Below are 15,285 nucleotides of genomic sequence, written 5' to 3' on the forward strand. Positions count from 1 at the left end.
CTCATCTTGACTGAAGGCTAATCAGTACTTTACCTTAAGGTTTACACTCTGGCTGGCCTTCACAATAGACTGCTCTCACTAGGGTTATAGTGCTATACCAGTTTCACAATATACCATGGTATGCAAATTGATGGTTATCATACCATGTGCATTTGCTTTTTACCGGTCTTGTGTCGAAATCTGTTTCCTCATCAGGATGTGTTTCCCCCAGTTAAAACTGTTTGCAGTAGTGCTGCCCCCTCTGTGGTTATGGTTAGGATAAGGGTAGGCTTCAGGTTGGGGGAAACGCATCTCAACGGGGAACATACACAACACCGGTATTGAACCAAAAAACGCAATGTGTGCACACCTTTCTTCCCTGACTACCTGTAAGACTCTGCAACAGGCACCACACACACACACACATGCAGCAGACAAATGGCAGCGAAAAGGAGGCGGATATCACCAAACTCCATCCACTAAAAAGAAATTAAAATCAACAGCACAGGATTACTTTGGAAGTCTCAGAAATGAACACCTTCGAGAACAACACCATCCCCTCCATGCAGGTCAAAGTATGTGTAATTATGTTTGTGTATGCACATGCATAGTTTTTGTGTGTTTGCTCACCCTCGGTCCACTTGTTTCATAGAGGTGCTTGTAAAACTGGTAAATTCCTCACACAGCTGGTGCCTGCTGTTAGCATTCCTTGTATGCATATGTTTGGGTGTGTGTGAGAGAGTCTGAGGACAGTTGTGTTTGCAGTGCTGCCACACTACTGGGGGCCAAGTGAAGCCAATTACTTCAGCATCAGATGTCAGAGCAAAATTGCTGGTTAGGACCATCAAAGAACAGCTGCCGTGTCAGATGAGGGGGAAATATTAAAATAGCACTTCATCTATCTTACAGTTGCAATTGTCTAAGGTTATCATTAGGTCTGGCTTTACAGATTGTTACAACTGCTAATCATCTCTGTAGCTTTTATAGTAACAGTCCTTTATGCAGAGCTCACCCTCTTGGCCTGCATGTCACCTTACAACCTACTGATGTCAGATAACTAGATAGCCTGTCAGTTAGATGGCCAATTAGTTTGTTTGACTTTGCTCCCCTTGTAGAGCTGGGAAGGGGCATTACCAGGATAATATTTCACATGAACCAAAGCCAGTGGTGAGGAAGAATACAATAAAAAAAAATCCCTTGGAAATCTGACCCAGACTGGGGCACCACAGTTGACACCGATCACCCTGCTTCTCACAACAAATGTTGCTATTTCTTTTTAGGATATTTCAAGTGAAATGTTTTTAATATATGGGGTATTTTAAGCAAAATAAGGAATAAATCATGCTTACCATCAGCTGCTGACAGGGTTTCCATATCCTCTGCCCATGAATTAGTGGGGAAGAAGGAAAATCCAGACTTTCATGTCAGGTTTGATATTTCCACCAGACACCAGAAAGCAGTTTAATGTGCATTTTTTAGGCTGACTCATTCACAGTTAGTACATGGTACAGTACAGTCTGTCAGCTCAGTGTATGAAAGTTTATTTATAAGGAATGAAGATGGAAGAAGACTTGATTACCTTAAACCCACCTGCATTGCGCCTCATGTGGAAACAAAAAATGGTAAAAGACTTGTTTGTCGTTTTATATCTACATGTATACAGTTGGACTCTCCAGGTGGAGAGCTCTGTAGATGTCCACTCAGTGGAGCTGTTGCACGATAACGTCTTTCACTGACAATGTGAGAGTAAACCACTGATTTGTAGTATTGCCCATTATAAGAATACAGACACATGTACATATTCTAAATGGTTGTTTTACAGTAGTTCAAAATTTGTCTTCCTTATAATTTTCATATTGCTCTGTTTATTTTGTGCAGGCATTGGAGGAGGCCCAGATAGCCATCCAGCAGCTCTTTGGTAAAATCAAAGACATCAAGGACAAGGCAGAGAAGTCTGAACAAATGGTGTGCACACACACACACACACACACACACAAAAGTGGCTTGTTTACACTTATCAGGGACATGACCCTAGCACAGGCGAGATCCAAACTGTATCCTGTATCCTCCTTCAATAGAGGACAGCAATTTATAGTTGAGGTAATGCACCTTCCATGACTGTCTGTTACAAGTGGTGCTGTGTTTTGTGTGTGTGAGTGTGTGTGTGTTTGTCAGTGAGAGTCAGAGGAAGGCCAGTAGGCTGGGTAAGTAGAGGAAAGATGAGGTGGTAGATTGGTGAGCAGACCCTCCCTCAAGAGGCATGTAGGAGCAATTATTCCTCAGCCCAGCAGCTGTGTCATTTATCCTGCTCTTATTCTCTTTGTCCAGATGCCCCTTCCAGCGAACCACTCTCAAGTCCATCACATTTTCTTGCTGCTTCCTTTTCGATCTCTGTATTTTTACCTCCTCCTCTCTTCCATGCTTGCTGTCATGTTTTCTTCTTCTTTGTCTGGTTCACCAATCTGTCTGGTTCCTCTTGCTGCACAGGTAAAGGAGATTACAAGGGACATAAAGCAGTTGGACCATGCCAAGCGCCACCTCACTACTTCCATCACCACCCTCAACCACCTGCATATGTTGGCAGGGGGTGTGGATTCTTTAGAGTGGGTATAATCACATTTCACACCAAAGACTCGCATAGTTAACCCCTAGAGCTTATTTAAAAGTAAATATTTTGAGTTGTGTGTTTTGAGATGCACCCATGAATAAAACATTCAATGCAGCTTGACCTTGCATCAAACCTTGTATAACCTTCAGCATAAATCATTAGTGGAATTACGGTGTTTTCAGTAATTTTTGTCAAAAATCAGTGGCCTGTGGGTCTGGGCTGCTACTGTATAGTGATGCACCATCTAATATAATATATGCAAAACAAGAAGAAAATTGTGTAGAATTTTATCTTGCAGATCTGCAATTCCCTCAAGGGCACCTCAGTCTCTAAGATCCCTATTCTATTGCATCCTGTATCTTCCCTTTTCAAGTGAAATGTGTTTGAAATATATTTATATTTAGTAGGACTGATGTTAGAATGATATGGCTACACGTTTACAGAGAAGGTTGTCTTAACCACCTGACAGTTGTAGTTTTTTTATTTACAGTAATATAGATAATTCACATATATGTTGTATTCCATGTGTTCCAGAGCCATGACCAGAAAGAGGCAGTATGGTGAGGTGGCCAATTTGCTGCAGGGAGTGGTCAATGTGCTTGAACATTTCCATAAATACATGGGTATACCCCAGATCAGACAGCTTTCTGAGAGGTAACGTGGCCACACACACACACACACACACACACACACACACACACACACAAGGGGTGTTTTCCAATACCAAGCATGTCAAGTTTGGATTCCTAATCTAAGCGGTTATTTTCTGGCCTGAAAAAAAATATGAAAACTTTATAAAGTGGCATTCCTAAGATGAATATTATAACAGCTTTGAGCCTGGATCAAACTCTAATAGCAGGCACACAGTGCATTCTGGGATACGTGACTGCCCCAAGTCCACACCCAAGTCAGGTCCCAAAGCACCCTCAATAAAATCAGTGGAGCAAGAACGCTTCTGGTTTTTTGGTGTGTACTTGGCTGGAAGCAGACTTTGAATTAGAACAGTACTTGGGCTGTGAGTGATGACGTTTTACAAGTCCACAAGAACAAAATAATACGCATATTGGAAAATTCCCAAGGACTCATTTCTTTACATTGTTTCCTCAGGTGGACTTTCTTTGAGTATATCAGCTTCTCTGACACAATGCCTAAACACTAGGGGTTTAGTGTCCTGCTCAGCCTCACTTGGGCTGTTTGGCCAGCAGCAAAGCTTTAAGCACATTTCCAGTAGACAGTTCAGGGCTTGATCTGTCCTTACAGCTGAAATGTGCCACAACTCCTGAGCTGAACTGTTGAAAAATGGCTACAGTATTTGACTGGAGGTAAACTTGCACAGTCCCACACATACAGAACACACAGGAAGGAAACCCACTGAATAGGGCCTTGTTATGCCAGCATTTCATCTATTGTGACAGATTAGGGCACACTTTCTGAGGGTGTGTTTGTATATCTGTGTATGTACCTCCACGTGTGTGTGTTGAAGATACATTTATTACTTAATAGAAGATTTAGAATTGTTTGTTTGCTCTGGAGAGGGTCACGCCAATATCTGGATGCGTTCTTTTGTCGGTACACAAATATTCACTCAGATTTTCTCACACAAAAACAGAACAAAGGCCATTGTTACAGTATTGTTTCTCACAGCTCTGATTCATTAAATTTCCTTTTTTGCTAATATTTTCCAAGAAGAGTAGAATCAGCTTGGGACACAATGGCCAGATTGATGTTCAGATTCAAAGAGGTGTTGATCTCTCAAAACAAAGAAAGGATCATTTTATGTTCTGTTCTGAGGTGTGGCAGACAGTGTTCATACCAAATAACAGCTGCATGGAAGAAGTGACTGGTAGAGGGACAGATGAGAGGAGACAGTCAGGGAAGGGAAGATATGAAGACAGTAGAGACACATGGGTACAAAGGGTTAACAGAAAAATAACACTACTATTCTGTGAGAAACATGGCCAGACTAACACGTTAGTGCTACAGATAGCATGAACAGAAATGAGACGGATGCACAGACAATCAGTGTATCAGACAAACACAGTCAAGAATGCATATAGACACAGGATAAAGGATAAGATGGGGAGTATCTAATTAATAATAGAAATAACTGAAATGGAGTGGTGTAAAAGAGTGCTCATCTATTAAAGCTGCATTAACTAACTTCTCCCTCTAATTTTCAACCATTAAGGGTGAAGTGAGATTCAAAACAGACTCAACCGCCTGTAACTTGACATTTAAACATCACATTTTATTAGGACTTATTACTCATTTTTAGAAATAAGAGCTATGTGCACATCCCAGTACTAAAAATCCAAAGGATATTTCTAACTGTGATAAAAGCTCAATTTACTTTAAAAAAGTGAAACTTCTACAGTGTTACAGGCTAATATAGATATTAGAGCTCTCTGACAGCCTCCTGCTGGCATTTCTCTATTCCTGCCTTTACTTCTTTAAATCAGTGAGAGACATTAGCATTTTGTCCTGACAGTGCTTTGAATTGTGACTAAACTGAGTCAGTGCAGCTGTCACCTTTGAACAGGATTGGCTTTGATTGTTTTAATAAGCCTTTTCCTTGTCATCCCTTAATGTTTTTCTAACTATCTCAACCACACTACTCAGCTGTCAAACAGAGAATTGCTCTGACTGCCTGGGTATACAGTAGCCTGCACCTTGTACTGTATATACTGTAGATGATTGCACAAACTACACCCACAGACTAGACAGAGTCAGGCCTGCTGCTGACAGCTTGGTCTCAGTCAGATGCAACAGCTGTAGACTCTTCTCTAGACTCAGACAATTTAATAAAACTTTCTGACATCAGTTTATCAGAGGGTGACACACAGCTGAAACAGGAGCTACAGAGGACTACATGCAGTAAAAGGCTCATTCTCAGTAGCTGAGTATATGACAGATGTCTAGTTAGAAGCATGGTTGGGTTTGTTGTCAGCAAGCACTTGAAATGAAGGCTACCAGTTCAGTTGGCATCCATCTGGGATACTATCTCTCCACCCTCTCCTGTTTATTCTGGACAGTCGTCATGGTTTTGGAAGCTGTCCTTGGTTAACCCAGTCCGGATGCCTTCAGGAGAGCGTGTGCTCTGTGAGGACTGAACAGACAAGGATTATAGACCTCATTATATAAGCTGTTTTTTTGCCATGTGTATTTATTGTTGCTTTACTAAAGAGAAGCCTCTGTATTCATCTTCATGAGAATAGATGCATGGCTGAAAAATCCTTGTCACTAGAAAACTAGTCTGGTGCATATTGGAGGTTTCCCCATGAACATGCCATTATTCAAATAAAATAACTGACTGATTGAGGAAACGGTGAAGAGCTCAGTGTCCTTGCTTTTTGTCCTATTTAGAGTAAAAGCAGCACAGAGTGAGCTGGGGACTCAGATTCTGGCAGATTTTGAAGAAGCCTTCCCCTCTCAGGGCTTTAAGGTTTGTTGTATAACAATCCAGTTTTTCTAGGCAAATGCATTTCATTTATCTCTGTCGAGACATTTTTTCTTGTCTTCTTGCCCTTCAGCGCAAAACTTTGTCATACTTTTTATTCCCTTCCAGAGACCGGGTGGTCCCAGTAATGTGCTGAGAGATGCCTGTCTGGTAGCCAATGTGCTGGACCCACGCATCAAACAGGAGATCATAAAGAAGTTCATCAGGCAGCACCTCTCTGAGTACCTGGTGCTTTTCCAGGAAAACCAAGATGTGAGTGAGAATTTGAATACCCTCGTGTACAAGATTGTATCTGGTTACTGCAAATACCTAATTGAAGCAGGTGGAATTTAGGTTTCTCTGTCCTGTTGCTCAGGTTGCATGGCTGGACAAGATTGATCGCCGCTACGCCTGGATTAAGCGGCAACTGGTCGACTATGAGGAGAAATATGGACGAATGTTTCCGGAAGAGTGGTGCATGACAGAACGTATTGCTGTAGAGTTCTGCCACATCACCAAGTGAATGCACATACACTGCGATAAGCGTTGACACAAAGCTTTATGCTATGAACTCTTATTAGTCTGTTTAGTGAATATAGAAAAAGAGAGGGAAAAAGAAGGGAAATTGAATTAAACTGGCAAAATTGAGAAACTGGCCCTGGCATTGTCAAGTGAACCACACTAGTATGGTGTGCCTGACATGACTGGTGCGACATTCTGTGCAGCTGACATACAGTAGGTGGCCTAAATTAGCAGTGACCTAGTGTCTACAGTCCTCGACCTTAGCTGTACGAGAGAAGAAAGCAGTGGTTACTGTGCTCCCATCTGTGAGTGACAACAAAAAAGAACATCTGGCAAAAAATCATGGTAGTGTTGGGGAAAATAAGCCTGAAAAGATATGTGGGACATTTAGTTTGTCAGAGCATAGAGATTAGAGGTAACATGCTCAGACTGATTTTGTGTGTTATGTGTTCTCGTCTGCTTAAGGGTGGAGCTAGCCAAAGTGATGCGAACCCGGGCTAAGGAGATTGAGGTGAAGCTGCTTCTGTTTGCCATTCAGAGGACCACAAACTTTGAGAGTTTACTGGCCAAACGCTTCACAGGCTGCACCTTGACCGACGTACCAGGAGTGAGAAAGGCACACACACACAGACACACAATACGTGTCGATCGATACAGCTGTACTGATTGCAGACATTTCACATTATTCACACTGAAAATGCACAGGTTGAGGTTAAAGATGGAAAATTTGATTTTTATTGCAATATAATAGCACTGTTCACTGACACCTGTCTTGCATTATGCTTTGTACCGCAAACATGAAGCTGCTGATTGGTAGCAGAGAGTCTGGTGTCACAGCCTGAAGAAACCTTCTAATCCGGGTCACCCTGGTGTATGAAGGGACTGGTGAAGGGCACAGTTAGTTTTGTCGGGGCACAATTAGGCCCCACTTGTTCAGAGCTGATAACACATCTTCCTAATGGAAGGCCCTTTTGTCTTCAGTTCAGTTAGACCCACACAAGTTAGGTTCTTTAAGTCAGTCAGGGTTTTGGTTGAGTGGAATTTTATAATTGGTGTTGCTGTTTCATCATGGTGTAGTTGAGACATGGAAGAAAGTAATGATACCTGGACCTAGTTCTAATTATTTATTGTCTGTGCAATAATTAAACAAATTCTTCTGAGTCAAAAGCCTGGATCGAGCTGTAGCAGAGAATACTAAACTGTATCTGTGTTTGTCCAGAAAAAGAGGCCAGAGAGCCCTCTAGACCCAACTAACCCCTTCCTGGAGGATGAGCCAGGTGAGGATGTGGGCACAGACAAAGAAGACAATTTGGCCAAGGTGAGATGATCCAGACTGAACCTATCTGAGTTTTTTGCAACATAAAGGTGACCGTTCCTAGGCCTAAAAGCCCATTTTCCTCCACTCTCTCAGCCCAGGAAGCCGAAAGCTCCGGACAACCCTTTCCATGGCATTGTCTCCAAGTGCTTTGAGCCTCATCTATATGTTTACATAGAATCCCAAGACAAGTGAGCAACACACACTCCTACAGGCAGACAAACTCAAATTCGGTGGTGGTTCACAGACCCAGAATCAGAAGCAGGTTGTGTGTAAAGCTGGCACATGCATCCTTTTTCCATTGACCACCCATCAATCAGGTCTCCCTCCTCCTATTATGCTTCATTGCCTCTTCTGTCTTTCCATCTCTTGTTCCTGTACATGCCTCTGTCTCCACTGTGGCAGCAATGTTTCCCATTAGCTACATGACCACAGACGCTGAGAGAAAGAGAGGGAGAGGCACTGAATAAGTGCTGCTGCAGCAGATCTGCCCATTTTGATCCCTATCTCAGTAATTTTTATGACCCCTTCTCTTTCTTTTTGTGTAATTTTTGTTTCAGTCCTCTTTTTTTATCTCAGTCTTTTGTTCTTTGTTTTTCATTTCTTACAGTGTCTCTTACTATTTTTCATCCTGCATTACTTTTTTTGTTTTACCTCCCCCTCCGTCGTCTACCACCATGCTTCACCTGTATCGGTCCCTTCCCTCCTCCAGTCATGGTGATCACTCCTGAAACTGAACACATTACTGGGTGTGCTGTGCTTGTATGCAGCCCCTGGCCTTTGGCTCTCTGGTGCATTAAATGCTGTTTGTCTGTCCAAGGGAACAGGTTTCACCTATTCTGCAGCTACAACCTCATTTCAGCTCAATCCAAAGGCCTTAAACAGGCAACAGCCAGATCAGCTTGTCCCCAGTGGGGCCTAGCAGGAGAGAACAGTGGCCTGCTTGTTTTGTCCTTGGCTGCAGTTCCAAGTAGGACTGAGCCACACAAACCCAGTGTAGACCTGTTGACTAGAGTACTGAGGAGCGGGATATGCCTGGAATATGTTTTGCTTTTTATCCAGCTGGCTTTCTCTGGCTGCCTGTTACTTTATCCTTTCATTTATCTATTGGGGATAAGAACCAATCTTATGGTTTTAATGTGTAAACATTTTTATTAAATTAATTTATTTCCATTCATGCCCCTAATCCAACCACCTGTGTGTGTGTGTGTTTGTGTTTGTGATCCTGTGTTGGTTTGGCTGCACACGTTTGGACATCTGCAGAAACCTGGGTGAACTTATCGACCGGTTTGTAGCTGACTTCCGAGCACAAGGCCCACCCAAGGCGGGCACGGAAGAAGGTGGAGCAGTACTGCCCAGCTGTGCTGATCTCTTTGTCTATTACAAGAAGTGCATGGTGCAGTGCTCCCATCTGAGCACTGGAGAGCCAATGATTGCCCTCACAACTATCTTCCAAAAGTTCCTGAGAGAGTACGCTTGGAAGATCCTGTCTGGCAACCTGCCCAAGTAAGACTGGCTCAGGTTTGACATCATTAACATGTAGCATGCACAACAAGTCTGAATCATGTTGTGCGGTATATGCATGATTATGTCATATGTCACACTGGATGCCTCCGGACCGGGATGCTGCTGTCTGTGGTAAAAGAACACAAGGCTGGCATTATGCTGGCTTTTTTTAGTTCAGTGGAAATGGGCAAGCTGCAATAAAGAAGGGCCAGTTTAACAACAAATCTCTGTGCAAAAGAGCCTCACTAGCTGACTAGAATTCACTCTATTTCAACATTTTCTGGGCAGTAACACAAACATGGATTTATTTAGTATTAACTTTTCACAAACGAGCATGACACTCGTATCGGTTCATTGTTTTCGTATGGTGATGTGACTGTTTAGGAGTTTAGTTTGAAGCTTGGCTTGAGTCATGGCTGTGTTTGATGTAGTAGGATGGCATGCTACGAAGAATCTGGAGTTGGTTATGTTGTGGCAAAGTTTAATGCTACCAGCAAAAACATTGCTGTCTCATTGGCCACATTAGAACCCGTTACCGGCTGAAACAGAATATGCCTGTGTTTCATACATATTCTGTTTCTGTCTCAGATATGCATGTGTGCTAATTACACGCTTGCATTCACAGACTAATGTACACCATATTATCAGCCATATAAAAACACTCTGAAAAATGTACTCAGACGCTTTACAAGTGTGTGTACACTTACAGGCGCATGCAGATACGCTGCTCCAGTGTGGTGTGCTGTAAACTGGCGTTGTGAGGTTTTGAAAGGGGCCCTTGAACCATGTTGTGGTTTTAGCTACATGTTTATTAATGACTGGGTTGTCGCCTAACTGGCCCAGCATCCCCATACCTTTGACTCCTCGTTGTTATGTCTGTCTCAGTTACCAAAAATGTGTCCTCCTTTACCTGTGTTTTTAAAAGATAATGTTCCACAGGGAGTTGATATAAAGCAAACAATCTCAATAACAAACAGGGTCCTCATCAGCCAGTCTTAAGAACAACAGACAGCATCTTGGAGTTCATCTTAAACCATGATCATTCTAATTCACCTTATAACTTTAAGGCATATAGTCATCTGTAAGCAAAGTGAAGTCACACCACAAAAATTTAAAATACACAAGACTAAATGCAGCTTTCAAAAAAAATTTTTCAAAAATTGATGAATGCCTTAACGCAAGTACTCACACTGTACAACAGCTAAATCTCAGTTTTTAAAGTTTTTTTTTATGATCAGATGAGAAATGCATCGTGCAAACTCTTAAATCATACACGTTAATTTACATATAAAATATACTGACAGAAATTACAGATTGAACCTTTAAGCATTTTCCCATCTGAGTTAACTTCTCTATCATTGTCTTTTTATGTTTTTGCCTTCTTCTTTGTTTTACTGCTACTTTGCTGTGTCACCTTTGACCTCTGTCTCCTTCTGGCTATCCAGGTCCAACAATAACAGTGGGGGTCTTACCATCAGCAGTCTGCTGAAGGAGAAAGAAGGCTCAGAAGCTGCTAAGTTCACCGTAGACGAGCTCTGTCTGATCTGTAGCATCCTTAGCACTGCAGAATACTGCTTGGCTACCACACAACAGGCATGTACACAAACTCAGTCACACAAATACATACTGATGCCCTGACCAAGCAATGATACGTTTGTACCTTTAATAGATTTTAAACAAATGATCTATCTTGCTTCCCCCTTGCGGGAGCATTGGCAGGACATCGTGATAAGTATCTCGTTGTTATGATACTGGGCAAATTTTTTTTCTCATGGTGGCAGCTATAGGCTGTCGTAATGTGCTAGAGAATGTAAGATACACATCAGTTGCAGAATATTTAACTTGTGTTTCAACTGTTTTTAAGAAACTCAGTTATGATTACAACACGGCCTGAGGCGTTTCAACCATTCAGTTTGATTGTTTTTTTTTTTTTTTCTTTCAACATACTGCACATGGAGCAATTTTAAGTCTGTATTTAAAAAAAAAACAGGCCTACCAATGGATGCATTTTTAAGTAATGAAGCTTTCCCTTGTATGTGTTCCAGTTGGAGGAGAAGCTAAAGGAGAAAGTAGATAAAGTCTTAGTGGAGAGAATAAATTTGACAGGGGAGATGGATACATTCAGCACGTAAGCGACAACTGCAGACCAGTCTTTTTATTTTCTTGTAAAAAGAGCCTGCTTTTGTTATGTGAAGATTGTTTTAATGGTGCCACTTGTGTGTATTTTCAGTGTAATTTCAAACAGTATCCAGCTACTTGTTCAAGATCTTGATGCTGCCTGTGACCCTGCTCTCACTGCTATGAGCAAGGTTGGAGAGCATAACACACTCACACATTCAGCATTGCATTCATTAAAAAGTATCATTTTTGCCTTTAAAAGATGCAGTTACTCTGTTTTTGGTGGTTATTTGAATTAGAAACTTAATTTTCCACATCAGCATCTTTGTTTGTATGTCTTTATATATTTGTTTAACGGTGCATATGTGTAACCACTGACACTAAAGCTTCTCTCTCTCTCTCTCCTTTATCTCTCCCGCTCAGATGCCGTGGCAGAGTGTGGAGCACGTGGGTGACCAGAGTCCTTATGTGACATCGATCATCATGCACATTAAACAAAATGTACCGATCATCAGAGACAATCTGGCCTCCACACGCAAATACTTCACACAATTCTGCATCAAGTTTACAAAGTACTCTTCATACACTCACACGTTCACACCATGTTCCATACATAAGCTGCAGTTAAAGGTTCCTAAAGTTAATATACATGACACTTTTTTCTTTCCTTAGTTCTTTTATTCCCAAATTCATCAACCACCTGTTCAGATGTAAACCTATCAGCATGGTGGGAGCTGAACAAGTAAGTTTGAGCTCTACCATTGTCTTAAACGCATTATACATATGTGTGCTTTTACATGATTGTTGCACCAGAACATGCACACATTACATTATGTGCACTGGTATACACATTCAATTTTAAAAGTCATTGTGCCTGAGTTTCTGCCTTATGTATCCTGTCCCATCAGCTCCTCCTTGACACCCACTCCCTGAAGACGGTGTTGCTGGATCTGCCCTCCATAGGCTCCCAGGTGCTCCGCAAGGCACCTGCCAGCTACACCAAGATAGTGGTGAAAGGCATGACTCGTGCAGAGATGATACTTAAGGTGAGTAGGACAGAGGACTATATTAAATCTAAACCAGTAGGGCAGCTTTATTCAGAGAAGCCGTGCAGCTTCCAGGCACAGCTTTGTGTGGGAAGGGCCCAGCCTAACCTTTGTTAGAGGAAAAACACTCAACCTTGCACTTAAAGCCAGTGGAGATGAATTTAATCAGTTTACCTTTCACATATAAACTCAGATCAACCTTGTATGTTTCACAGATAGATTTTAATGAGAACCTGAGTGTAACTTTAAATACAAAATAGTTTAATTTAAACATACTATCAGAGCTGCTTAATCTTTATAGGACACTTCAGATTTTATGACATTTAACTTTAAATTCACGCTGGCCTGTTTTACAAGCAAACCTTCAGTTTCTGACCTTTAAAGGCTCCGAACTTTAGCTAGACCCCTTTGTGTGAGTGGGCTTTCTTTATCTCTTGTTTGCCATTTAACAGATTTATTGTTGAATCTCTGACATATCCAGTTAAACATGAGCTTTGGTGTTGATGCTAGCACTTCGCTAAGAACAGTCTGGCACAACGTGAAGCTAACTGCTTTTTCCACTAGTTAAGGGTCAGTCATAATAGGCTACCACAGAGTGAATAAACATTTCTCCTTGGAGTGTTTGTGGTTTGACCGGCAAGCCAACATTTAAATGTTTATCTTGAGCAGATGATCTACTTTGGGCAAAAAAACTTTAATTGTGTATTTAACCCCCTCTCACAATGAGAATGTTTCCATGTAACAACCTACTTCACATGAGGCAGTGAAGGAAAGATTTAATGAGCGACAGACAAGCCAACATAAGACATGCGCACACACCTACCTATTCTTTCACAGTTTTTGCTGGACCTCGAGCAAATGGAAATGCATGAGTTAAATGAATCTATGCAACCATGTGTCTACTCACAAAAACCATCACGTGCAGTATTGTGGTGTTTAGAGTGTGCGCTGCAAACACAGGATGCAGCCATTTAGCCTTGACTCACAATTACCTAATGACACCCAGGAGGACAGTGGTATGTGGCTGCCATAGATTTACCCCACCCTAATTAACTGATCCTGGAGTTTACAGAAATGCGCACACACAGAGAAAGAGAGCGTACACGCCTGCCTGTTCCCTGATTTCTCTTGGACTCCCTGGAGGTCTTCTTTCCTTCCTGAAGTTGTCGTGGTAGGACTGTCTTGATCTTTATGGCAGTCAGTGTGACCTGCTCTAAACGTGCTGTGCCAGCCCTGCCTTCACCATGAAGAACTGTGGATAAATGGCAGACAGTAAAGTACTTGAGATTTATGCCTTCTTGATTTATGTAACCACTCTTCCACCCTGACTCAGACTCAGGTTTTCAGGCACACTGACTTTGTTTTTGAAGCTGTCTGACAAACCCCCCTCACGTCATTTTACAGCCTCATCTGACTGTTTTCTGCTGGGATTCACACTCTTCCATATGGCCTATGTAAGGCCAGTCTTTGCCCCCCCTGGAACAAAAAGCTCAGAGTATATGTACATTAATTTCCACTCATCTGCAACACATCGAAACCCCTGGAAAAAAAAGCTCAGAGTATATATACATGAATTTCCACTCATCTGCAACACATCGAATGGGGATTTCATATTATAGAAGTGTAAAATACATTCACATCAACCCATGAATGTTTCAACAGCCAGCGGGCCCCCCATCTATGACTTCTGAAGAACAGTTGAAAGCGCCACAAGATAATGCAAATAAGATAGAGTTAGGAACTACAGTTTATCCCAGTAGCAAAACATCGTAAGAGTTCTGTGGATTCCTCTGAAAAACTGTTTGGAAAAAGTCATACAAACATTTCCTCTGAGAATGTTTCTGGCCTTGGAGAGAAAACCAATATGAGAAAGGAGAACCCTTTGTACGGTGGCCAGCCATTGACTTGTTGTCATATCAGGGTTCCTCACAGGTAATCGCTTCCACCTTGAAGCTTCTGAAAGACGAACCCATTTAATGAAGGTTAATACAAGAATTCCTTTGCCTAGCCTCAACAATAGCTTTAAATTACACTGACATGCTTTGACTTGAAATTAAATCTGGTTTACCCTCAGCGAGAAAGTGCACTTCATTGGGACAACTGAAGGAGCGCTTTATACTGACAAAGCTCGCTGCGAGATTGGAGCCTTCTGTAGGGTTCCTTGTGCATTTCAGACATTTAAGAACAATGTAAGTTCTTCAACCTGAAATTGTATTGTTTTTTGACTCTTGCTCACTTCAGACACTGTAAGAACTTATGAGCGTCTGGAGCTTTTAGGGTAATTTTTTTTTAACCCTTTTACAAATATTTGCATTATACCTTTCATAAAGAAGAAAAGTGTCATCCAGTGCACAACAACAACAGTGGAGGTCTATGGCACAGACGAATAAGCTGACTCAGGTTGGAGACTGACAGGTTGAAAATACTAGTAGAAGCAATTCTGCGCTGGTTTTAGTCTCTGTATGGAGATTGTTGAAAATACTCGTAATATAGAAAATGACTGCCCTTATCCGTTAAAGATGGATGGATTTGGGTTCTCTGTTATGTGCCATGTTCTAAAGCAGATAGGATTCTTTATGTCTGTCTGAGACGGCCTTTCCTGGCCTGGTACGATGCCTGTGAGACGTGGCTGTTTTCCATGCTCTTCCAGCCCAGCCCACCGTAGCTCCAGCGCTTTCTCCCCTACCTCTGAAGTTCCCTTGTGGGGAGTATTTAAAAGGCAGCCTCCTTCCCACCCTTTGTTCGGCCTGAATTA

The 15,285-nt window shown here is 41.9% G+C and overlaps 1 protein-coding gene across 1 annotated transcript in view; it reads left to right on the plus strand.

The window, feature by feature from the left end:
• vps53 (VPS53 subunit of GARP complex) overlaps positions 1-15,285 on the plus strand; it is a 25,132-nt gene that overhangs the window by 6,543 nt on the left and 3,304 nt on the right. Inside the window, exons 5-20 of the mRNA XM_020600141.1 lie at positions 1,858-1,944; positions 2,467-2,582; positions 3,122-3,241; positions 5,951-6,029; positions 6,153-6,296; positions 6,400-6,542; positions 7,011-7,152; positions 7,765-7,863; positions 7,957-8,051; positions 9,124-9,366; positions 10,812-10,959; positions 11,412-11,494; positions 11,597-11,675; positions 11,908-12,056; positions 12,157-12,226; positions 12,393-12,530. Coding sequence (XP_020455797.1) covers positions 1,858-1,944; positions 2,467-2,582; positions 3,122-3,241; positions 5,951-6,029; positions 6,153-6,296; positions 6,400-6,542; positions 7,011-7,152; positions 7,765-7,863; positions 7,957-8,051; positions 9,124-9,366; positions 10,812-10,959; positions 11,412-11,494; positions 11,597-11,675; positions 11,908-12,056; positions 12,157-12,226; positions 12,393-12,530 — 1,935 coding nt within the window. The remainder of the gene's footprint in view (positions 1-1,857; positions 1,945-2,466; positions 2,583-3,121; positions 3,242-5,950; positions 6,030-6,152; positions 6,297-6,399; positions 6,543-7,010; positions 7,153-7,764; positions 7,864-7,956; positions 8,052-9,123; positions 9,367-10,811; positions 10,960-11,411; positions 11,495-11,596; positions 11,676-11,907; positions 12,057-12,156; positions 12,227-12,392; positions 12,531-15,285) is intronic.

This window comes from Monopterus albus, unplaced genomic scaffold (assembly GCF_001952655.1).
Source record: "Monopterus albus unplaced genomic scaffold, M_albus_1.0 scaffold45.1, whole genome shotgun sequence".
NCBI classification, from domain to species: Eukaryota; Metazoa; Chordata; class Actinopteri; order Synbranchiformes; family Synbranchidae; genus Monopterus; species Monopterus albus.